The 26685-nt window shown below is 41.8% G+C and overlaps 1 protein-coding gene across 1 annotated transcript; it reads right to left on the minus strand.

The window, feature by feature from the left end:
* Nucleotides 1-5005: 5005 nt before the first annotated feature.
* pigb (phosphatidylinositol glycan anchor biosynthesis, class B) lies at nucleotides 5006-26576 on the minus strand. The gene is made up of 12 exons (XM_080195339.1): nucleotides 26292-26576; nucleotides 20877-21012; nucleotides 19465-19582; nucleotides 18852-18956; nucleotides 18416-18546; nucleotides 15225-15365; nucleotides 13952-14003; nucleotides 13134-13345; nucleotides 11155-11219; nucleotides 10408-10624; nucleotides 7151-7331; nucleotides 5006-5211 (listed from the first exon to the last, which is right to left on the minus strand). The coding sequence occupies exons 1-12, from the start codon at nucleotides 26413-26415 to the stop codon at nucleotides 5083-5085; spliced, it is 1611 nt and encodes a 536-aa protein (XP_080051465.1). The 5' UTR covers nucleotides 26416-26576; the 3' UTR covers nucleotides 5006-5082.
* Between the last annotated feature and the right edge of the window lie 109 nt (nucleotides 26577-26685).

Here is a 26685-nt window from a genome sequence, read left to right on the forward strand (position 1 = left end):
GTGAATCTCTGGAATTCTCTGCCCGTTGAAGTGGTGGAGGCTGCCTCGCTAAATATTTTTAAGACGCGGGTTGATGGGTTTTTGATAAGAGAGGGGATTAAGGGTTATGGGGAGAGGGCGGGAAAGTGGAACTGAGCCACGACAGATCAGCCATGATCTTATTGAATGGCGGGGCAGGCTCGAAGGGCTAGATGGCCTACTCCTGCTCCTATTTCTTATGTTCTTATGTTCTATGAGGATGTGACTAGTGCGGTAGACAGAGGGGAACCGGTGGATGTAGTGTTTCTCGATTTTCAAACGGAGTTTGATAAGGTGCCACGCAAAAGGTTGCTTCAGAAGGTTAGGGTGCATGGAGTTGGGGGTAAGGTGTTAGCGTGGATAGAGGATTGGTTGTCTAATAGAAGGCAGAGAGTTGGTATCAATGGGTGCTATTCTGATTGGTGGTTGGTGACTAGTGGAGTGCCGCAGGGATCGGTGCTGGGGCCTCAGCTATTTACCATTTACATAGATGATCTGGAGGAGGGGGCTGAGTGTAGGGTGATGAAATTTGCTGATGACACAAAGATGAGTGGAAAAGAAAATTGTGCAGAGAGTGTGGAAAGTCTGCAGAGGGATCTCGATAGGTTGAGCGAGTGGGCGAGGACCTGGCAGATGGAGTACAATGTTAGCAAGTGTGAGGTTATCCACTTTGGCAGAAATAATAGTAGGAAGGATTACAATTTAAAGGGCGAAAAGCTGCAGCATGCCACGGTGCAGAGGGACCTGGGGGTCCTTGTGCATGAGTCGCAAAAACCCAGTCTGCAGGTGCAGCAGGTGATCAAGAAGGTGAATGGGATGCTGGCCTTTATAGCAAGGGGGATAGAATATAAAAGCAGGGAGGTCTTGCTGCAACCGTACAGGGCACTGGTGAGGCCGCAGCTGGAGTACTGTGTGCAGTTTTGGTTGCCGCACTTGCGCAAGGATATTTTGGCCTTGGAGGGAGTGCAGAGAAGGTTCACTAGGCTGATACCGGAGATGAGGGGGTTGGACTATGAAGAGAGATTAAATAGACTGGGTCTGTACTCATTGGAGTTTAGAAGGATGAGGGGGGGATCTTATAGAGACGTATAAGGTAATGAAAGAGATGGATAGGGTAGAGGTAGAGAGATTCCTCCCGCTCAGAAAGGACAGCAGGACTAGAGGGCACAGCCTCAAGATAAGGGGAGGGCCAGTTTAGAACGGAGTTGAGGAGGAACTTCTTCACTCAAAGGGTGGTGAATCTCTGGAATTCTCTGCCCATTGAAGTGGTGGAGGTTACCTCACTAAATATATTTAAGTCACAGGTAGATAGGTTTTTGACAGACAAGGGAATTAAGGGTTATGGGGAGAAAGCGGGAAAGTGGAACTGATCCACTTCAGATCAGCCATGATCTTACTGAATGGCGGGGCAGGCTCGAAGGGCTAGATGGCCTACTCCTGCTCCTATTTCTTATGTTCTTAAACCTTTCACAGCAGCCTACCGTGTGGAACTTTGTCAAAGTCCTTTTTAAAGTACATATAGGCAATGTCTACTGCCCTGCCCTCATCAACCTTCCTGGTCACTTCATCAAAGAACTCTTAAATTTGTAAGGCATGATTTCCCATGCACAAAGCCATGCTGACTACTCCTAATCCTTATACATATTATCCCTCAGAATCCTCTCTAGTAACTTACCCATGAAGATGTTAGACTTACTGGTCTATATTCCCAGGTTTTTCTTTGCAGCCCTTCTTAAATTAGGGCACAACATTTGCTACCCTCCAGTCTTCTGACACTCACCCATGGCTGCCACAATTTCTTCTCTAGCCCCATGCAGTATTCTTGGATTTATCTGGTCAGAGCCAGATTTATCCACCTTCGTACATTTTAATATGTCCATCACCTCCTCTACTGTAATCGGAACTGCCCCCATTATATCGCCACTATCCCAGTTTGTCAAGTCTTCACGTCTGTTTCCACGGTAAACACAGGAGAGATATTCATTGAGAATCGCAACTATCTCCAACGGTTCCACACGTGTCCACTTTGGTCCTTGAGGGGTCCTATTCTCTCTAGTTATTCTTTTTCCTCTAATATACTTAAATAATCCCTTTGGGTTCACCTTAATCCTCTCAACCAAAGCTACTTCATGCCCCCTTTTTGCCCTAATTTCCTTCTTGAGTATACTCACATAATCCCTATACATTCCAGGGATTCCCTTGAGTCCAGCTGCTTGTACTGGAACCATGTCTCCTGTCTCCTGGCCAAACCTCAATATATTTTGTCATCCAGTGTTCCCTACTCCTGCCGGCCTTGCCCTTCACTCTAACAGGAACATACGGACCCTGAATTCTAGCTATTTCACTTTTAAAGGCCTCCCACTTGCCAGAGATCTCTTTACCGTCAAACAAGCCATTCAAGTCAACTCTTGCAAGCTCCTGTCCAATTCCACCAAAATTAACCTTGCCCCAATTTAGAACTTGGACCTGTGGACCAGTTTTGTCCCTTCCCATAACTATTTTACAATTAATAGAACTATGGTCACTGGTCCCAAAGTGGCCCCCCACCGTCACCTCAGTCACTTGCCCTGCCCTATTTCCCAAAAGTAGGTCAAGTACTGCCCTTTCCTGAATAGGACCCACCTCATAATGCTCAAGGAAACTTTCCTGAAGACTCTTCAATTCCAGCCCATCTAAACCCTTAACACTATGGCAGTCCCAGTCTACATTAAGAAAATTAAAATCCTCTATGACAACTCTATTACTCTTGCAAGTCTCCGAATCTCCCTGCATATTTGTTCTTTTAATTCCTGATGATTATTTGGGGGCCTATAGTATAACCCGAATGAAGTCACCATCCCCTTATTTCTTAGTTCCACCCACTAAATTCGTTGGATGATCCCTTGGTTATTTCATTTGACTTCTGCCCTAATGCTCTACTTAATCATAAATGCAACTCCATCTTCTTTCTTTCCTCCCTCAACCTCTGTCCCACCTAAAGCACCTGCACCGTGGAATATTAAGCTGCTAGTCCTTTCCCTCCCTTAGCTATGTTTCAGTCATGGCTAGAATATTCCAGTCCCATAGGTGCAATTTAATCGAACGTGTTTTCACTGCTCCCTGCCATGCTCCTGCCTATAACTCCGAGGTTTTTCTTTGCAGCTCTTCTTAAATAAGGGCACAACATTTGCTACCCTCCAGTCTTCTGGTACCTCACCCATAGCTAACGATAATGCGAATGACGCAACCAGGGCTGCTGCAATTTCTTCTCTAGCCCCATGCAATATTCTTGGATTTACCTGGTCAGAGCCAGATTTATCTGCCTTCATACATTTTAATATATCCATCACCCCCTCTAATGCGAACTGTCCCCAGTATATCACCACTGCAAGGCTGGTAGGAGTAAGGAACACTGGATGATAAAACATATTGAGATCTTGGCCAGGAAAAAGGAGGCATGGCTTCAGTACAAGCAGGTGAAATCAAGGGAGTCCCCGGAATGTACAGGGATTACAGAAGTATACTCAAGAAGGAAATTAGGAGAGCAGCTTGCCATTGTTGAGTACTGCATCGCCTTTCAACCCCTCATTTGCTTCCCTGCTGCTGAGGATCCCACCTCCCCTGCCAATCTAGTTTAAACCCTCCCTTGCAACACTAGCAGATCTTCCCCCAGAATATTGGTCCTTCAGTTCAGATGCAACCCATCCTTCTTAATCAGGTCACCTCTGCCCCAGAAAAGATCCCAATGAACTAAGCCATGAATTCATCTGTCATATTCTCGTGTTCTTACCCTCACTAGCATGTGGCACTGGAAGTAATCTACAGACTACGACACTTGAAGCCTCATTTCTTAACCTTTCTCCAAGCTCTCTATAATCACTCCTTAGGACCTCATACCTATTTCTATTTACGTAATTTGTGCCAATGTGCACAACTTGTAGCTGCTCACCCTTCCCCTTGACAATGTTCTGTAGCCACTCCTGAGATATCCTTGACCCTGGCACCAAGGAGACAACACACCATCCTGGTCTCATTTGCAGCCACAGAACCTCCTGTCTCTCCCCTTAATTATTGAGTCTCCTATCACTACAGTCCTGTTTAACTTTATTCTTTCCTACTGTGCCCCAGAGCCAGTCGTAGTGCCACAGATCTGGCTACTGCTGCTTCCATCTAAAATGGCCTCCACCCTCCACCAGTATCCAAAATGGTATACTTGTTCACAAGCAGACTGGCACAGGGGTCTCCTGCTCTCCCTGCTTGCTTCCTTTGCCTTTTCTTTTCCTTTGCCTGCATTTTAGGTGTGACAACCTCACGACCTTATCTATGAAGTGCTCAGCATCCCAGATAATCTTGAGTGAAGCCTGCTCCAGCTCCCGCTCCCCAACTCAGTCTCCCAAGAGCTGCAGCTGGGTGCACTTTCAACGAGTGTAGTCATCAAGGACAACAAAATTCTCCGAGCTCCCACATCTGCAGGAGGAGCATAGATGATTCACCTTCCTCCAACATATTGTTCCACATATCCAGCTTGTACAGACTCCAGGAATTCATCTTTCACAGCATTAGTGATAATTAGCTTTAGCCAGCCCAGATGTAAATTGAAGTTTCCCATTATCACTGGCTTATTCATGTTACATGCACTTTTAATTTCCTGATTTACATTGTGCCTACTGTTACCAGTTAGTGACAAACATGCAGGTGCAGCAAGCGATACAGGGCTGTTTAGGACAGAAATAAAAGGAGAAATTTCTTCACCCAGAGAGTGGTGAACCTGTGGAATTCACTACCACAGAAAGCAGTGGCCAAAATATTGTATATTTTCAAGGAGTTAGAGTTAGCTCTTGGAGCTAAAGGTATATTGGGGTAAAGTGGGAACATGCTATTGAGTTGGATGATCAGCCATGATCACAATAGATGGTGGAGCAGACTTGAAGGAACAAACCCTACTCCTGCACCTATTTTTCCACGTTTCTATCAACTTGATTGTCCAGAAACACACACAACACGAGTGTTGGAAGGAAGGAATATTTTACAAAAACATTGAGATAGTAGAAACATTTACAGACAAGTTTAAGATGTAAAAAAAAGTCATCTATCATCCATCATCTTTCTCTCATATACTTGAATGTGGCTTCCAATCCGACCATCTGGCACATGAGTATGAAAAAACGTTGCAGTTTTCACATAGTTCCTGGTCTTCAGAAACAGCTTGATTTTCTTTGAAAAAGGGACAAAATCTCCAGTTCAGAAGATGTTTAAGCAACAGTAGATTTTAATATATTTAAATTTACTGTAAACAAACCAGTTAGCTTAACTTTTAAGATTTACAAACAAATAAATCTGCAAAAGGTCAGTGCTCTTCCAACACTATGCTCCCCTATTTTAGTTCAAAGCACAGGACAGAATAGGCTGTGCCACAAGTATTTTCTCAGTCATTTTTACTGCCATTCAATATGATCTGACAACAGTCAAATTATATCAAAAGGTGCAATTTAAATAGCAAAACAGAAAAACTTGCAATTCTTAGATTAAAACAGCTGAAAGATGCTAAATTGGGGCCATAATCTTCCATAGTCTGTTACCCTGTGAAAGAAGGACTGAGACTTCATATTGTCATGATTCGGTTACTTCTAATCATTTCTCATTCCTGAACTCAAAAGCACCAACAACAAGGCTCTTTAAAGGCATTGGATGGGTGGATTCTATAATAGCCCAACACACACATTCAAACTGTAACATTACAACTAACATTACCATAATTAAGAAGTGCTGCCTGTGAGCAATATGTAATAATGTAATCAAACAAAATAATTCTGTATCTAGGTCAGGGGTGGGGGCCACAAAGTGACAAGTAATTATTGACAAACTGACCAATGTTTTTATTTGTTCATGGATGAGTCTCAGTGTTAAGGCCAATATTTACTGCAAATCCATAACTGTCCTCAAGGCAGTGGTGATGAATCACCTTCTTGAAATGCTGCAGTCCATAGCATTAGCCTGGACAATGTGGAATCTGTATGGATGGAGATGTGGAACACCAAAGGATAAAAACACTAGTGGGAGTCATGTAAGACCACCAGTAGTAGTGAGGTTGGGGGATGGAATCGAGCAGGACATTAGAGATGCATTTAGTAAGGGTACAGCAGTTATTATGAGTGACTTTAATCTGGATATTGATTGGGCTCACCGAACTGGTAACAGCGTGATGGAGGGGGATTTCTTGTAATATATAAGGGATGGTTTTCCTCGACCAATATGTCGAGGAACCAACTAGAGGCAGACCATCCTAGATTGGGTATCATGTAATGAGAGAGGATTAATTAGCAACCTTGTGGTCCAAGATCCTTTGGGGAAGAGTGATCATAACATAGTACAATTTTTCATTAAGATTGAGAATGACACAGTTAAGTCTGAACCTAGGGTCCTGAACTTGACTAAAGCTAACTTTGATATCATGAGGTGTGCATTGGCTAGGATAAGCTGGTAAAGGATAATTAATTGGATAGGACGTGGCAGACATTTTCTCTGCCCGTTGAAGTGGTGGAGGCTGCCTTGCTAAATATTTTTAAGAAGCGGGTTGATGGGTTCTTGATAAGAGAGGGGATTAAGGGTTATGGGGAGAGGGCGGGAAAGTGGAACTGAGCCACGACAGATCAGCCATGATCTTACTGAATGGCGGGGCAGGCTCGAAGGGCTAGATGGCCTACTCCTGCTCCTATTTCTTATGTTCTTATGTTCTTAACACATGGGTGAACTTCAACAACTGTACATCCCTGCCTAGCATAAGAGTAAAACGGGGAAGGTGGCTCATCCATGGCTAACAAGGGAAAACACAGTAAAAAGTCTGACAACACTAGGTTTTAGTCCAACCGATTTATTTGATAGTAAACTCACTAGCTTGAGGGGATTCCCTCTTCTTCAGGTAAATGGAGAGTTCTGGCCTCAGACAGAGCATATAAAGCACAGACAGTTTAGAGATTACTGATTAGAATGCGAATCTTTACACCTAACCTGCTGTTCAAGTCCTAAAGTGGCTGACAATGTGTGTGGAAGGAGCACTGATCACAGGTTAAAGAGATGTGTATCGTCTCCAGGCAGTACAATAAGTGAGGTTACTGTAAAAATAACCAATAAAAATATATACATACATACATACCTGTTCCATTACATTATAAAATACTAGGTGAGTAGGGAGGGAGGCTTGACCAGAAAATCTTATATTCAGCCACTTAAGTGGCTCCTCGAAAAACACATCAGCTTCATCAACATAGCTATTATTTCCAGTCAGATCTGGAGGACATTCTAGAAAGTGCATTTTTATTGGGCAGTGAACATGGCTGTGGAGAAATGAGAAATAGTTAAGTGATACAGGCAATCTTCATGCACCACACATTTTGAGAATAAGTATTCTTATTATTTTCTCTTCATCTGCCTTTTATTTATCTCCCCAAGTCACGTGACTTTGCCAGATGCAAGAATAGGCTGGACACCTACTCATGTCTCTGCCAATACCCCAATAAGCAGCTTAAACGTGCTCTCTGTACTCAGAAACGATAAGGTAATAAAATAATCCTCATTTGGACTTTGTTCATCAAGATTACAAAAATGCAGACGAGACCAGACATTTATGAATGGGAGGCTTGCACTTTCTCTTCGACATGTGATGGCCATTCTTTGATAACACTATTTTGGTTGGTTGTTGTTGCACTAGTGGCAGCTACATCCAGGTAAGGATGCAAGAGGGAAATATCTTTTTATATTACTCAAGACCTCAAACATGCTCCTCACCAACCCAGCACCAAGTTTCTGACCCATCTCCCCCCAGGCTTCTGATCTCTCACTCTAACAGGGTCAGCAGTTTACCTGATCAGGGGTCGGGAATAAATACATCAGTTGTCTATGTGACTGGAATATTATTCTTATAATTACCAGATTACATTACTGCCAACTTTACAATTATTCTAAAATTAGATGGAAACTGGATTGTATGCAATATAATAGAACTTGCTAAAGAAAGAGGAAAAATATCAAAGTTATGATCCAATCTACAGAAGTCTCTACCAAATGAATAATGATACTTTTTTAGGACTACAGCCACATGGTAACTATTTGAAGCTGTATTGTTTTAGCACAGCTTCCTCGCTAAGAGTAGTGGGCGAGAAGAGGATTGGGAGAGGTTTAAATGTCAACAAAGATTGACAAAGAAGTTGATAAAGAAGGGTAGGAGAAACTATGAAGCTGGGCTAGCGCTTAATATAAAAAAGGATAGCAATAGTTTTTATAAATATATAAAAAGGAAGAGGCTGGCTAGGGTGAATGTTGGTCCTTTAGAGGATGAGAAAGGGGACCTAGTGGTAGGGGATGGGGATATGGCTAAGGTATTGAATAACTTTTTTGTTTCTGTCTTCACGGAGGAGGACGTGAATAATTTGCCGGGTGTTAGCGATGGAAAGGTGGTAGGACTGGAGGGTCTTAATGACATTACTGTTACGAGAGGCGCGGTGCTCGACAGACTGGAGGGGCTGATTGTGGACAAGTCCCCAGGACCGGATGGAATGCATCCGAGGGTTCTGAAAGAAATGGCGGAGGTGATAGTGGATGCCTTGGTGGTTATTTTCCAGACGTCGCTGGATTCCAGGGAAGTGCTGGATGATTGGAAAACGGCTAATGTTACGCCGTTGTTTAAGAAGGGTGCCAGGCAAAAGGCGGGGAATTATAGGCCGGTTAGTTTAACGTCTGTGGTAGGTAAAATGTTAGAATCTGTCATTAAGGAGGAAATTGCCAGGCATCTTGAAGGGAATTGCTTGATAGAGCAGACGCAGCACGGTTTCATTAAAGGGAAGTCGTGACTGACAAATTTACTGGAGTTCTATGAGGATGTGTCTAGGGCGGTGGATAGAGGAGAGCCGGTGGATGTGGTCTTTCTGGATTTTCAGAAGGCGTTTGACAAAGTACCTCACAAGAGGTTATTGCAGAAGGTCGAGGGACATGGAGTTGGGGGTAGGGTGTTAGCATGGATAGAGGATTGGTTGTCAAATAGGAGGCAGAGAGTGGGGGTCAACGGGTGCTATTCGGATTGGCGGATGGTGACTAGTGGAGTGCCCCAGGGGTTGGTGCTGGGGCCTCAGCTTTTTACCATTTATATAGATGATCTGGAGGAGGGAACCGAGTGTAGGGTGTCGAAATTTGCTGATGACACCAAGATTGGGGGAACGGCAAATTGTGCGGAGGGTGTGGAGAGTCTGCAGAAGGATCTAGATAGGCTGGGCGAATGGGCCAGGAAATGGCAAATGGAATTTAATGTTGGCAAGTGTGAGGTGGTCCACTTTGGTAGGAAGAATGGTAGGAAGGACTATTACTTACGGGGCGAAAAACTGCAGCAGGCGACGGTGCAGAGGGACCTCGGGGTCCTTGTGCATGAGTCGCAAAAACCCAGCTTGCAGGTGCAGCAGGTGGTCAGGAAGGCGAATGGGATGCTGGCCTTCATAGCGAGGGGGATTGAATATAAAAATAGGGAGGTCTTGCTGCAGCTGTATAGGGCATTGGTGAGGCCGCAGCTGGAGTACTGTGTGCAGTTTTGGGCGCCGCACCTGCGCAAAGATATTTTGGCCTTGGAGGGAGTGCAGAGGAGGTTTACTAGGCTGATACCGGAGTTGAGGGGGTTGAGCTATGAGGAGAGGCTGAATAAACTGGGCTTGTACTCATTAGAGTTTAGAAGAATGAGGGGAGATCTCATTGAGACGTATAAGATGATGAATGGGATGGATAGGATAGAGGTGGAGAGACTCTTCCCGCTCAAAAAAGACAGTAGGACTAGGGGGCACAGCCTCAAGATAAAAGGGGGGCGGTTTAGAACGGAGTTGAGGAGGAACTTCTTCACTTAAAGGGTGGTGAATCTCTGGAATTCTCTGCCCGTTGAAGTGGTGGAGGCTGCCTCGCTGAATGTTTTTAAGACGCGGGTTGATGGGTTTTTGATAAGAGAGGGGATTAAGGGTTATGGGGAGAGGGCGGGAATGTGGAACTGAGCAGCGACAGATCAGCCATGATCTTATTGAATGGCGGGGCAGGCTCGAAGGGCTAGATGGCCTACTCCTGCTCCTATTTCTTATGTTCTTATGTTTTGTATTTGTGACAAGAGAGCAATAAGAAACACCTCATTCCAGTTCATCCATCCAGAAAGAGCTTCATCGCAAATCAAAACATTTGCTTGCAGATTATCTTGGTATTTATGGCCAAGTGTCATAGAACTTGCTGAAAAATGGGTCAGACCCCTCAACTTCCGAACTTACTTGTACCAGCACCCAATATTGCAACATTTTGGTTTTACACGAACGCAAGGGTTTCAAAAAATCTCATGCAAGATACAGTTCCTCATTTCCTACGTTAGTTGTTTTTGCAAAATATTTAACATGCCTGTAAAATGGTGTTGAATGACAAGGCATCAGAAAGAGCAAAGAGGGCTCTTCTCCTTCTGGGTGCGTGTCCTTACAGAGCAGTTGAATGTGCTGCATTACATCCAATGTTCCACGCTGGTGAATTAATCCAGTATATAGAATTAGACACACATTAGAAAACACCAGAAAACAAACTGCCGGTTTCTTCCATGCTTTCAAATTAGCCAATGAGTAACCTATTTAGAAAAGAGAATGAAACTAGGAGTGAATACAAATATAAAATGTTACTAAAGACTTTAACATTTTTTGTACATAAAACAGGAATAAATAACTTCAACTATTTATTCCAGTTAAGTACCTACCTTTATACAGAGAGTATGTATTTTAAAAGGTTCACATTCAAACTTGATCACAAATTACAAAATTTAAAAGCATTTCAACAATCCCTAGTTACCAAGTTATAATACAAAACAATATATAACACTACTATATTCATAATGTTACAACAGGGCACAGTTAGGAAAAATACCTCCAGTCAGATTGCCTCTGGAAATAAACAGGCTTAAGTCAAAGAGATACATCTTTTGAAACGTTATACAAGGAAAATCATTTCTCTTTTAAAGAACCTTAAAAATGCTCATTAATTCTGTTTTTCAAAGACAAATATTACGTGTGGAAGATGTCTTAATTTTATCTCAAGACTCATGTAACTGATACTGTTTAGGATTTAAAAGAAAATATCTTAAAATTATGAAGTGATACTTACCACAAAACACCATGCAAAGAGGCAATACTGGATAAATAAATCTGAATTCCTTGTGGCTCAAGAAACTGTAATAAATAATATTTATATATTTTAAAGCACAAGTATTCCACAGGTAATATTTGAAAGCATGCATGTGCATAAGCCTGGTAATGCTGCATGTCAGTGCATCAGGATGCTACACCATCCAAAACTGTCAATTTCTCTAAAATATCCAGAGTCAATCAGGCAGTGAGCAAAGGAAAAGAGGTAATCAACTCAAGCACTCATGCTGCATACAGGGTCTGCTTCTAAAGCAGCAGAGAACAACTTGTGCAAGTGCCATCATGGAATGGTTATTCATTACAGTGGGTTACCCATTATAACTAGATTTTAGTATGTCAGTTCAGTCACACAGTGCCTAATATATGGCTCTAGCACAACTGAAGTCATGATGTCCAATTGGGCTTTTGTTAATACTGAGTACATATACTATCCAAATCATTTTTTTTCTATTTTAAACAATGATTTCTGACTGTAAAACATCTCATGGGGTTGTAATACTCAAGGAAAGGAAGGATCTGTAGAAAATATTTGTCTTAACCCCTCAATTGTACCCATATTTCTCCTAACTCTAAATTTCAGCACTCTCCCAAAACAACAAATTAATCTACATTGTAAACGGAGCAAATATTAACAGAACAGCAGCTAATTATCTGAAAGAGAGGAAGATACAAGGGTTATTGGATGACAGCAAAGGGAGTAAGATGACTCATGAATTGCTCTGGCAAAACCTGGGAATCACTTTTGGGGGGACTTTCCACGCAACCCACCATGCGTTTCTCAGCAGCAGAGGCAGCCTGCCATTGGCTGATGGTGGGATCTTCTCGTTTCACGTTGTCAATGGGGTTTTCCATTGAATGCACCCCTCACTGCTGGGAGGCCGGAGAGGCAGTGTGCCGTCAATGGGATCAGAAGATTCCTCCCCCCTCCCCCTCTGGTGTGAGTAGCCAGAAAACTCTGACCATGATTAGGCTAGTGGACTTGTCTTCAGACCTTCAGTGCTGTAAGCAGCTATACCCTATAACAATAACCATTTAAATTAGGAGTAAAGGGAAAACGTAAACTGTCAAAAGAGATTTGCATCTTGTTGGTTTGCAGCGCCACACTAAATGTTATGTTTTTATCGAGATAATAGTAATTTTTTTTGTATTACTTGCGAGTGCCTTTGAGATATTTTGCAGCTTTTAAATGATTAAACCAGATAAAGAATCTGAAAATAAAATCTCATTAAAATGCATTAAGGTCAGTCACTTTTAATACTTTAATATAAAAGCAGATTACTGCAAACACTGGACTCAAACAAAAACAAAAAATGCTGAAAAATCTTAGCAGGTCAAAGACTCATAGAATCCCTACAGTGCAGAAGGAAGCCATACAGTCCATCAAGCCTGCACCAACAACAATCCCATCTAGGCCCTACCCCTGTAACTCCACATATTTACACTACTAAGTCACCTGACAATAAGGGGCAATTTAGTATGGTCAATTAACCTAACCTGCACATCTTTGGACTATGGGAGGAAACCAGAGCATCCACAGAAAACCCATGCAGACATGGGGAAAATGTGCAGAGTTTGCACATTCACCCAAGCCAGAAATTGAGCCTGGGTTCCTGGTGCTGTGAGGAAGCACTGCTAACTGTTGTGCTACTGTGCCCTTTAGGTCTGACAACATCTGTGGAGAGAGAACAAAGCTAACATTTGAGTCTGGATGACTCTGTCAGAGCTAAAGAGAACTGGGAATAGAATGAGATATATACTGTTGTCGGGAGGTGGTGGCAGTGGAGCAGCAGGGGCTGGATAGAGGGCCGGAGATAGGTGAAAGCTATCCATATATTTCAGCATTAAAATAGCTATCAATGATTAAGATTCTGGTCCTATCTTCAATTCAAGAAAGCCATTATCCTCAACACAGGAAACTCCAAACTGAGTGGTACACACCTATACACCACGAGGGTCCATATCACCGCTATTAGCAAAACTCTGTATTTCTTAGGCACCAACAAGCATCCATGAATGAAGAAGGGGAAATGAGTTCCCATGATAACAGGAAATCCCTGAGTGAAGTACCAGTGCCACGGATGTGAGCCATAGAATGATCCCATGTTCTGAATCACGTTAAATCTGAGGAAATTCCATTGAACCATAACCCACTGAAAGGGTAAAAAAAGCAAAGATAGGCAAGAACAAAATGTAAATTTGCAACATATCGTTAATGGGGTTGTAAATGGGACAAAAAAAAACATGAATATTATCAACAGGGAGAAAGAAAGGCTTGGATAGCCCTGCCCCAGCATAAATTTCTTAAACTAAAGTACTACATGATGTAAGTTTCCGAATCCAAAATGATTATTTTAAGATGTATAGATTCAAGAAATAAGTACTGCAGAATCACCTTTTTAAACATATGCAAATTAATGGTCAACATTTCTAAATTAATGAATGAAACAAAAGGACAGTAAATCCTTTCTCAATCACCCTTATGCATTAGCAGGCAAATTGAAAGCACCATTGGCAGAGGTACAGAAGCAGATATTCTGTTTTGTTGAAGCACAAGTTAGAAGAATTATTTTTTTTTTTAAAAAAGCAAAAATAATTAAATCTACAGTGCTGAAAGCTACAGGCACCAGGATCTGTTAAAGAAAGATGCCTCAGTGCATTACAAATTGCTCCAATGTAGGCCAGGCTAGTGGCTTTATTGCATGCTAGCCACACCACAATAGTTTTCGAAAGGTCAAAAATATGAAAACACATCCTACCTCACCATAAAATATTCGGTCAATTGTTAGAGATATCCCAAGAGTTAAGCATCTGTAAAATAAATGGAACCTTCACCTAAAAATAATTAGCGCACACACACACACGACCTCAGTAGGACACACATTTCCACTCTGTGTCCTCCACTTGCCATGTTTATGCTCTCAACTGTGCCACCAGGAAGGAATGCATCACAAGAATGAAAAGTACTGTAAACAACTGCTGAGAACTGTGCAAAAGAACATTGTTGGATATTGAACATTGATAGCAGTTGCTCACCAACACAATGGCACAAGATGGAAAAATTCTTTCTTCTGCATCTGCACCCACCCCAAAGTAAAGTAGGGAAAGTCCAGAACCAGGATTCCATATTCTAACATTTGTTCATCCACAAATTGGAAACAATTTTCTTTCCAAGCTAAGCTGCTATTGAGCTCCTTTACAAGAGGAATATAGTCTTAACCTGCACTGAAGATTTTCCCTGTTTTCGGAATGAAAATTTCAGAGAAGTTTACCACAAGTTCTGTAAAAAAAAACTTCATAAATCAAGATAGCTTAATAAAAGCAAATTATTGCAGATGCTGGAATCTGAAATAAAGACAGCTTCTTAGGTGGAATCAAGTACGTAATTGGCCCAGATTCTTTCAAAATGTACTTGAGGCAATGAGTGCTGTAATCCTAAGCCAGTGTGTGTACTCAATCATTTTCATCAAGTCCAAAATGAAATTCTTGCCCATATCAGGGTTATCTGGAAGTCAAGTCTCAAGGTGTTCAGCCAAGGGGTATAGATTCCAAGATGAACACGATTGCGGAATTGCTTGCTGTTCCTGTCAATGCCACAGTCCTGCCTCAACTGCCTCCAATTCACCTACTTTCCAAGAGCAGACAGAATGGTTGTCTTGCATTTCTGGGTTACAGCCCATTAACTTCAGGCAGGTGGTCAGTCGTACTGAGCCACCAACATGGGATGAGTCCAAATAGTAATGTTTTGAGAGTGGTCCCTGAATCATAGGAGGAATTGTACTGCTTAATCAATCTTTGTCAAGGTACTTCGTCACTTAAAATTTTACAACAAATAGCTTAAGTGTTTTGATGTTTGTCTCTTATTCTAGCACAAACTCTGGCCAACTTGAAATGCAGATATAAAATATCTGCATTGAATTTAGTTGCTGATTGAGAATAATATTCAACAGCAAAAAATATAAAATTGGCTTGTCAAACTAGTGCGTGTCTGGATTAATATGGGGGAAAACTCCTCTCCTCTCTTCAACATACCCAACTGGTAGACATTTGTACAACAGCAAATCCAGTTTCTTCACTTCCTGCCAGTAATGAAAAAATAGCAGTGGCAGCCAAAGGATGACAGCAGTGGGGCGCACAACAACTGCAAAAGCAGTCAGAGCCAGATATTTCGAACTGCAAATAGAAAAAAAAATAGACAGAATCAGATCTGGTAACAACTGCCCTTAAATGTTATAACAACCATAACAGCACTGCTGCAAACTTAACCCTTTTTTTGCCACCTTTCTTATTAAAGTGATGATACATGTCAGGTTTCATAGGTCTGCTCTACCTTTGTGGCATTTCCACTTTCACATTATCTTCCTATCTTTAACCATTTCTCACAGTTTTCCCTTCTATTTTAGGGACAGCAGGCTGGCAGAAATAATAGCCTATATTAATGCATCTTTCTCTCTCCTTCTTTTCCACTTTTCTTCCATCATTCCACAGAGACAGATTTGAGCACAGATGTCTGCATTCTACAGAGAAAAATCTACTCGAATAGCCAGTCTCCAGCCAATTCGATTCACTCCATGTGTTATCAAGAAATAATTGGAGGCACTGGATACTGCAATGGCAATGGGCCCTGATAACATTCCAGCAATAGTACTGAAAGACTGGTGCTCCAGAACTTGTTACTCGCCTAGCCAAGCTCTTCCAGTATAGTTACAAAACTGGCATCTACTTCACACTGTGGAAAATTGCCCAGGTATGTCCTAGGGGATCCAAGGGAATAACTTTGATGCAGTGTTAATGTAAACATACTTGAGACTAATAATAAGCTAAACTGTACACAAAGCAGCTTAGGAAGTGAATCTACCTCCTATTTTCCCCATAGAAAATGTCAGGAAACAGTTTAAATAATCTATATTTGTATTTGTGGGTATTAAAAAAAGGCAAAGCTTCAAGTGAGTTTACTTTTGTGGTTCTGTATTTGGAAGATTTAATGACTCCAGTTTCATTCAGGTGCCAGTATGGTAATGAGAGGTTACGATCTGAAAGTAGACAGGGCTTAAAGGAAAACTAGGTTTACTGCTACGCAAATAGGGCCACCTTAGCTGAAATGAGAAGCTACACAGGACCAAAGAACTGAAAAAACAGATTTCTCAAAAGAACCATAGGATCACAGAATCCCTACAGTATAGAAATAGGCCATTGGCCCATCGCGTTTGCATCAACTCTCCGAAAGAGCATTTTACACAGGTCCGCCCTATCCCTGTAGCCTGGTGCACCTAACGTGCACATTTTTGAACTGCGTGAGGAAACTGGAACACCTGGGGGTAACCCACACAGACACTAGGAGAACATGCAAACAGTCACCCCAGGCCGGAATCGAAGCCAGGTCTCTGGCAATGAGGCAGCAGTGCTAACCACTGTGCCATAAAAGAGTAGAAACCAGGGAGTGGTACAAACAGCATGTCTCAGGGAGATGTTTAAGTTAAAGGAACAAAGAATAGGCAGTTGAATAAGGTCCTGTTGGGCGAGTTAAATTAAAAAGTGAAGTACACTGAGTTAAAGAGACAGTTGCAAGAACCAGAGTTAAAGTCAGATGCTAGACATCAGATGTAATCAAAAGTTTGGTGACATCTTAATACAGACTGTAAGCAATAGTGTTCTGTGGGCAAGGCTGGGTACCTGAAAGAATGTGTGGAAGCTTGAAGGCACGTGGCAATCCAAGTCAGAGAATACTATAGAGAGAAAGAAATCCTGGAATGGATCCATACTGAAGGCACCGAAGAGAAAGCATTGTTTGGGGGAAGATTCCAAGTGTGTTTTTCAAGAGTGAAGTATGGAAACACTCATGAGGAAATCAGAATTTCAATGAGACTGGTTGGCTCACAGTATGACAAACATCTGGAGGGAATTTGATGAGGAATCCACAGAAATTGCATTGGTCATATCTGTCACTTGGTTTTTTTAAAGTGTGCTGTGTCTGATCACATTTTGCCCATTGATTTACATGGACTGTATGCTTTTTGAGACCATCCAAGTTCAAGATAAATAGTAATTTGTGTTAGAACATAAGAAATAGGAGCAGGAGTAGGCCATCTAGCCCTTCGAGCCTGCCCCGCCATTCAATAAGATCATGGCTGATCTGTCGTGGCTCAGTTCCACATTCCCGCCCTCTCCCCATAACCCTTAATCCCCTCTCTTATCAAAAATCCATCAACCCTCTTCTTAAAAATATTTAGCGAGGTAGCCTCCACCACTTCAACAGCAGAGAATTCCAGAGATTCACCACCCTTTGAGTGAAGAAGTTCTTCCTCAACTCCGTTCTAAACTGCCCCCCCTTTATCTTGAGGCTGTGCCCCCTAGTCCTACTGTCCTTTCTGAGCGGGAAGAGTCTCTCCACCTCTATCCTATCCATCCCATTCATCATCTTATATGTCTCAATGAGATCTCCCCTCATTCTTCTAAACTCTAACGAGTAGAAGCCTAGTTTATTCAGCCTCTCCTCATAGCTCAACCCCCTCAACTCCGGCATCAGCCTAGTAAACCTCCTCTGCACTCCCTCCAAGGCCAAAATATCCTTGTACGCCTATAACAATATAGCTGGGATGAAGAGGTACTGTATTATAATCAATGTTTAGTAAGTGTGGGCTGCACGATGGTTAGCACTGTTGCCTCACAAAGCCAGAGACCCTGGTTCGACTCCCAGCTTGGATGACTGTCTGTGTGGAGTTTGCACATTCTCCGTGTCTAGGTGGGTTTTCTCCAGGTTTCCTCCCACTGACCAAAAGATGTGCTGATTACGTGCATTGGTCGTACTAAGTTGTTCCTCAGTGTATCCAGACAGACGCCGGAGTGTGGCAACTCAGGGATTTTTCACAGTAACTTCATTGCAATGTTAATGTAAGCCTATTTGTGACAGTAATAAATTAACCTCAACAAAAAAAATAAAGTTTATCAGCAATCCTTCAGCTCTATTCTTATTGTCTCTAAACAAAAAACTTAAAGTTATGATCTACTAAGCCAGGGTTCTGCTCTGGTACCTGACTGCCCACCAGTAATATTTGTTAGACTCGTAATAACAAACATTGTTGAGTAGTTTGCTGTGAGAGGAGATCAGACTACTCTGCTTGCTAAGTTAGGAGCACAAAGCTTGCATCTTATCACATTAACATACTGTTCTATAACATACAACAGCACTTTTAAAAAGTTGAAAATACAAACATTTTCCTGACCTATTCCCAGTCTTCGAACCCTGAAAAGGGTAGTAATAAAATATAAAGCTAGTTAGAACAGCTTCCATACTATTTGTAATTGTCCGAGTGCTGCAATACCAGGTGAACCAGGAACACAGTTGGGAAAAATACTGAAAGAGAATTAAAAAGATGCACTTTAGAATAACAGCCTTGTAAGCTTAAATTGTATACTTAAGTTTACATAAAATAATTTTCCAAATACAAAGTATATATATTCTTAAAACAATTTGTCACAAAATACTACTGACTTTGTCTCATGCCTACAGATCTTGTTGCATAAAATCTTTCCATGTACATCAATCACTTTTGAGTCTCACCGAGGTTGAGGAAGAGTTGAGGTAGAGTCAAACACCTTGGAAAAGTTTCTATCCCACAATGAAAATGAAATATGAAAAACTAGAATATATCTGCTTACCACCCATTTTGCAATTTCTGCACTCTCTTGTTTTTTCATCATAGAATATAGTTTTACATCTGCTAGTGCTGCTAGGAGAGACTGGACGAGTCGAGGGACCCAGATCTGCAAAAGCAATTATGGCAGGTTCACTGGCAGCAATGAAGTTGGAGCACAGACTGCAGGTGTAAATCACTGTCCAGAAACAATGATTCTTGCCACAGCAAAATAATCATTGTCCTTGCCCTTTTATACAGTTACTGCTAACAAGATGCAGGTGTGAAACTTAAAAAAAAACAAATAGGTACCTGTGCAATCAGAACATTTCCACCTTGAACAACACAATGAAAATTGAGGATCAGATTATAATTCATTGAATAAAAGTTTAATTCTTAATTGGCCAAAGCAGACAATTAAACATTCCTCTAAAGGAAGGACTGAAATAAGAGAACACATTTTGGCCAGATTAGACTTAAATGCAGCTCAGTTCATTTACGTGCAAAACAACAAACATGTACTTCTGTTTTTCAAAAACATTAACCAAAAACTTTTCTAGCATTTCAATAACAAAGTTAAATCTCATTTTTGAGAGACAGGCTGATTACTATCAAGTAACTTTATTTGAAAACCTTACCAGAAGTTGAACTGTATCCTTCTTGAATATTTGCAACAATTTATAAAAGCTTGCAAAAAACAATGGATAGGTATAGCCCCGAAGCTTTTCTCTCCATTCCCAGGTTAAATAACCGTAAGTGTGTGTGTTAAGTTATAATGTTTATTTTAAAAAGTGAATAAAACCACTCTTTTTAAGCATCATGATCAATTAACCTTGGAGTATGATGTGAACAGCAAAATGTGAGCTGTTTGGACATGGCAATTTCTGATTAATACTTAAGAGAAGGCTTAGCAACATTCTGATACAATATGTAATAAATAGGCCACCATCCTGCCCCATAGCTGGTCTCTCCAATTTACAACTGTTCGATCTACCATCCACAGCAACAAATCCAAAATTAAGTCATGTAAGTCCTATGTTCAACTTGCCAAGGCTCTGTTTCTCTTTCCTAGTGAATTATCAAAGGTTTGATGTTGAACAAATCATTGGTCAAAAACAATGCAGGCTTTCTTGCATTGATGGGGATGCCCCTGACAGAGAATAATCAGCTTAGTGTAAAGGATTTTCTATTCTATTCATACCATTTAATGTTAAATATCAAAATTAACAGATTGCAAAGGTGAAAAGTAGAAATGGTTAGAGTATAAAGCACAAATTTTCATGGATTGCCGACAACTCAGGAGACTTTTTTTTAAAAAAAGTTTAAAATCTGAAAGTCTGTAGGTGACAGGTCCAACTCAATCATGCCCAGTTTAATTTTAAATGTGACGAGGTGACACTAACACTTCACTTATGGTATTCTGGTAGACAAATCTAACTGTTATGAAATCTTTCCGCATTGCTTATAAATTGTATTTAGCTCTGCAGAGGTTTTCATAGCTTGCATCTGCAATTAAAAGGAAACCTTTATTTACATTTGCATTCTATCACCTTCTAACACCTAGGAGAGATAATTTTCTTTTTCTTAATCAGATTCTATTATTTTCTCATCAAATGCAAATAGGCACAAGACTTGCTATTAGACATCTGAACAAAGCAAACCCTAAGATAGGTCAACTTTTCCTTCATTCCAGTGGATTGATTTGAACTTCATGCAGAGACCAGCTCCAAGAATCTGAACCATAATTCCATAAGCTTTATTTTGTATGGGATAAAGAAGAACATAAAAGAAAATTTAAGTGTTATTTAATAAGTAATTGGAACTCAACAGCTTTCTGATATCAAAGTTATTTTAGAACAAATACTATATTACATCAGGGCATGTAAATACTTCGTATATCCCAGTTCCAATCAACTTAACTATCTTATTGTCATGAATCGGCAAATGTAGCGGAAACTGGATTTGTGATGTCCAAAGATTCACACATCTCCTGATCTAAAAGATTATACTTTCAGAAGACGCAGGTACAAATTGAAAACCCAAAGGATATTTGAAGACCATGTTGTGAGCGACTTCAAGTGACTGCCAATACTCATCGGGAACGAAGCTCGTTTGGACCAGAAAGCAGTTCACCATCCTCAAAGCTACACTGAACATGATTAAGTATGTGTTTGGACCCAATAATCCTAAATTTAACAGAAAAATTACAATTACAAAAGCAGCAAAATATTTCAGTGGCTCATGCTACCAGCTGTGTTTTTCCAAGGAAGACAGTGTCACATCAAATACATTAAGTGTTACAGCTTCGCAAAATGAACCATAATTCTATAAGGAAAGAAATTCAAAAAACCTGAGTACCATTCAATTTTAAAGAAAATTGTACTTTAGCACTAAATATTAGCACATTTACTGTCAGTCATAAACAATTATCTTGCTCTGTGACACGTGTTGTGTGAGCTACTTAGAAGAGGACTTTTATTTTCTGGGTGCTTAGTGAAAGACCTATTTTCTCATATGCTGTGACAAAAGGGTCACAATGACCTGAAGCTCAGTTTCTCAGTGAGCACGCACACATACATCATCTATACTGAAGATGTGGCCGGGAACATGTTCATCTTCATTGACAACACGTTGCCAAGGCCATCCCCGCACCCCCACTTCTTGCCTTCAAATGACCTCAAAGCCACAAACAGACTGTGAAGCTAAACTAGCACTAAATATAAAAAATATGAAGTTAAACCAGCACTAAATATAAAAAAGGACAGTAAGAGTTTTTACAAATATATAAAGAGGAGGAGGCTGGCTAGAGTGAATGTTGGACCCTTAGAGGATGAGAGGGGGGATTCAGTGGTGGGAGATGAGGAAATGGCTGAGGCCTTAAATAAGTTTTTTGCTTTGGTCTTCACGCAGGAGGATGCGAATAGTTTGCTGGATATTAAAGATAGAAGGATGGTAGGAGTTGAGGGCCTGAATGCGATTACTGTCACTAGAGACATAGTGCTTGATAGGCTAACGGGACTGATGGTGGACAAGTCCCCAGGACCGGATGGAATGCATCCCAGGGTTCTGAAGGAAATGGCAGAGGTGATAGTGGATGCCTTAGTGATTATTTACCAAAATTCGCTGGATTCCAGGGAAGTGCCAGAAGACTGGAAAACAGCTAACGTTACGCCGCTGTTTAAAAAGGTAGCAGACAAAAGGCAGGGAATTATAGGCCAGTTAGTTTAACGTCTGTAGTTGGAAAAATGCTTGAATCTGTCATCAAAGAAGAAATAGCAAGGCACCTGGAAAGGAATGGTTTGATAGAGCAGACGCAGCACGGATTCGTTAAGGGGAAGTCGTGTTTGATGAATTTATTGGATTTCTATGAGGATGTGACTAGGGCGGTAGACAGAGGGGAACCGGTGGATGTGGTGTTTCTAGATTTTCAAAAGGAGTTTGATAAGGTGCCTCACAAAAAGGTTGCTTCAGAAGGTTAGGGTGCATGGAACTGGGGGTAAGGTGTTAGCGTGGATAGAGGATTGGTTGTCTAATAGAAGGCAGAGAGTTGGTATCAATGGGTGCTGTTCTGATTGGTGGTTGGTGACTAGTGGAGTGCCGCAGGGATCGGTGCTGGGGCCTCAGCTATTTACCATTTACATAGATGATCTGGAGGAGGGGGCTGAGTGTAGGGTGATGAAATTTGCTGATGACACAAAGATGAGTGGAAAAGAAAATTGCATGGAGGGTGTGGAAAGTCTGCAGAGGGATCTGGATAGGCAGAGCGAGTGGGCGAGGACCTGGCAGATGGAGTATAATGTTAGCAAGTGTGAGGTTATCCACTTTGGCAAAAATAATAGTAGGAGGGATTACAATTTAAAGGGCAAAAAGCTGCAGCATGCCACGGTGCAGAGGGACCTGGGGGTCCTTGTGCATGAGTCGCAAAAACCCAGTCTGCAGGTGCAGCAGGTGATCAAGGCGGCGAATGGAATGCTGGCCTTTATAGCAAGGGGGATAGAATATAAAAGCAGGAGGTCTTGCTGCAACTGTACAGGGCACTGGTGAGGCCGCAGCTGGAGTACTGTGTGCAGTTTTGGTTGCTGCACTTGCGCAAGGATATTTTAGTCTTGGAGGGAGTGCAGAGGAGGTTCACTAGGTTGATACCAGAGATGAGGGGGTTGGACTATGAAGGGAGCCTAAATAGACTGGGTCTGTACTCGTTGGAGTTTAGAAGGATGAGGGGGGGGGATCTTATAGAGTCGTATAAGATAATGAAAGGGATGGATAGGGTAGAGGTAGAGAGATTCTTCCCACTTAGAAAGGATAGCAGGACTAGAGGGCACAGCCTCAAGATTGGGGGGGGGGGGGGGGGGGGGGAGACACGCAGTTTAGATCAGAGTTCTTCACTCAAAGGGTGATGAATCTCGAATTCTCTGCTTGTTGAAGTGGTGGAGGCTACCTCGCTAAATATATTTAAGTCACGGGTAGATAGGTTTTTGACAGACAAGGGAATTAAGGGTTATGGGAAGGGAGCGGGAAAGTGGAACTGATCCACTTCAGATCAGCCATGATCTTACTGAATGGCAGGGCAGGCTCGAAAGGCTAGATGGCCTACTCCTGCTCCTATTTCTCATGTTATGTTCTTATAGACCATTGTCTGCAGCAAACTACCCAGCCTTCAAGAGAACAGTAACCATGCCACCACACAACCCTTAAAAATTTCCTTTTGTGTTCTTCTCTATCCCATACAAAGTAAAGCTTATGGAATTATGGTTCAGATTCTTGGAGCTGTAACAAGGAATTCATCAAAACTGACTAGAAACAATTAAACCTTGAGACTGGGGCACGGCCCAAGAAGATAATCTTCCAACACATGCAACTCTGTACCGTATAGTTGTTTTCTTTGGAACAGAGGAGACTGAGGATTAGATTGCACATAAAATTTTAATATCTGGATAAAGTGAATAGAAACAACCTATCTCCATCAGCAAAAAGGTCAATAAAAGGAGCAGCATAGTGGCACAGTGGTTAGCACTGCTGCCTCACAGCTCCAGGGACCCGGGTTCAATTCCTGGCTTGAGTCATTTTGTGGAGTTTGCACATTCTCCCCATGTTCAAAGATGAGTGGGTTAAGTTGATTGGCCATGCTAAGAAATTGCCCCTTAATGTCCAGGGATGCGTAGGTTAGAGGGATAAGTAGGTATAATATGTAGGGATATGAGGGTAGGGCCTGGGTGGGATTGTGTTCGGTGCAGACTCGATGGGCCGAAGGGCCTCTTTCTGCACTGTAGGGTTCTACGATTCTATGATGTCTGCGTGTCTCTCCTCCGGGTGCTCCGGTTTCCTCCCACAGTCTGAAAGACAAACTGATTCGGGTCAATGCACCTAACAGACACTGAAGAGTGGCAACCAGGGAATTTCACACTAAGTTAATTGCACTGTTAATGTAAGCCTTACTTGTGACTAATAAATAAACAACTTTATAAACAGGGGCCATTGGTCTGAAGTAATTGGTAGAAGGGTTACAGGCTAGTTGATTTTACACCCAGAGGCTGATGGAAGTCTGCAACTTACTGCCTGAAAGGTGATAGAGACAGAAATCCATACCATATTTTAAAAATGCAGTGCCAACTATCCAGAGAAAAATAATGCTGTCACCGTACAAAATATTTATTCGTACATGGTATCAGAACAAGTAAAGAGGTCACTCAGAGCGCATATCTCTGCTATCCTGTGCTAAGTCAACATTACAATTGTGCAGTTCTTCTTTGAAGCTTTTCACTGCCTAGCTGATGCTCGGAATTAAAGCTGAAAATAAAATGTTTTTCCTCCCCAAGAGCTTCCACCTTACTAACAAGATTTCAAGACAACCCACGTCCAACAACCTGCATTGAAAAATCTCATCACATTTTGATAGCTATGATAAATTCCACCCCAGCAGCTAAGACCATTAACAACATTCTAAACAAATCAGTTACCCTTCCCCAATGTTAACAGATCCTTTAAAAAAATTCCAGTATCTGGATCCTCACTTTCACCAAAAAAAACAGTTCTTCCTTGGACCATACTCTTCCTGTTTACCAAATTTCATTGAAATCTGTTCATTAGTTTTTGAAACATACTGTTTAAAAACAGACATATCAACAAGGGTGAAAACATTACGTCTGCCCATCTTCAGTAGCAGAAGTAACTAATGTGCTAATAATTCAAATCCTGAAATGTATTTATAGGATAGTATAAAAGTCAATTACTGTTGATTCTAGAAATCTGAAATAAAAACAGGACATGCTGGAAATACTCAGCAGGCATGGCAGCATCTGTGGAGAGATATAGAATTAACATTTCAGGTTGTGACCCTTCACCATAAGAGGTTTAAGATATGACATATTAAGTAAAGACAAGACAGGGAAAGGAGGAAGGGAAGAACAAAACAGAAGTTGTGACTGGCAGGAAAGACTAAATGACAAAAAAGAGATGATGGTGAATGCCAAATGGTGGTAATGACACAATTAACAAAAAGGTGGGTCCAGAGAAGATGTAACTTGGAAAGCAGAGTCATCAACATTTGAAAAACTGCCAGTAAATATTATTGGAAATTATTGAACTAAACATTGATGCTGCAAAATGTCTAACTGAAAGATAATGTGCTGTTCCTCAAACTCACTTTGAACTTCAATGCAACAGTGTAGAACAGCCAACAAAGGGCAGAATGGTAACAGGGTGAAGAATTAAATTGTCAAGCACCAGAAGCTCAGGGTAACACTTATGGACTGAATGGAGGTGTTAAGTCATCACCCAGCCATACAGGGATTGTATTGTAAGTAATGAAATCAGTGTACTGAATGGAAAACAGTACAAGTAAATCACTGTTTCACCTGGAAGGAGTTTTTGGGGCCTTGTACAGTGGGAAGGGACCAGGTATTGAACCTCCTGTGCTGGATTTGGGAGAGGTGGTGGTGGTGTTCTGGGCAATTGAGAAGTGCACCAAGTTGTCACAGATAGAATGGTCCCTCAGGAGGCTGGAAGAGGAGGAAAGTGAAAGATATTAAATCAGGCATCATATATGTAGAAAAAGAAACATTAACGATTTCCGTCAGTAGCTTGCCATCGGATCACATAAGATTAGTTTGAATTGCTGTAGAAATTAACTCACGCAGGTAAAGTTAGTTAAATTATGTGAACTTGCGGTGATCTCTAGGATCCTACGGTGTATTCGGAAAACTTCACCCCAGCTTATATGGGTTGAGAAACCATTTGCCGTCCAGAGTGTGCATTCAGGTTAAAGTGTACCATGTCTTCAGACCATAGTATTGCACTGAGAACTATATGCAGTGTTGTTCATAGACACATAGATTCTTGCACATGATGTCGTCCATTGGATTTAGCAGGTGTCCCAACACAAGACTCTGTCGGGTTTTTACAAACACAAGACATTTAACAGAGCACTGATGGAAGGCGATGGGAGGGAATAAAGTAAGGAAGTTACCTGTACCCAGCTCCGTGCTGCAGCGCTCTTTGCTGTACAGCGTGGATTTTCTCTTCCTGAGTCTGACAGTTTCTGAGGCGGTGGAATGCCTGCCCCTGAACAGACTGCCTCTGAGTCTCTCCATTCTCAGCTCAGTGCTGACAGGGAGCTGGGGGAAATAGCTCACAGCTCCATTCACCGAGTCAGTACCCTCTCCCGTGACGTTATCACGCTGCTATCATGCAGACGGCTCCCATTCACCGAATCAGCGAGAGCGAGGTCAGCCTTGCGCACGTGCAGGGGGATCCGGGCATGAGACCGGCCACGCACGCGCGGGCTGGAGAAGGCCAGAACGAATACCGGCCATGCGCACGCGCGAGTTGGGGGGGGGGGGAACACCCCACAACGATGCCGC

The sequence above is a fragment of the Carcharhinus amblyrhynchos genome, chromosome 9 (assembly GCF_965287045.1).
Source record: "Carcharhinus amblyrhynchos chromosome 9, sCarAmb.v2.hapA, whole genome shotgun sequence".
NCBI lineage: Eukaryota > Metazoa > Chordata > Chondrichthyes > Carcharhiniformes > Carcharhinidae > Carcharhinus > Carcharhinus amblyrhynchos.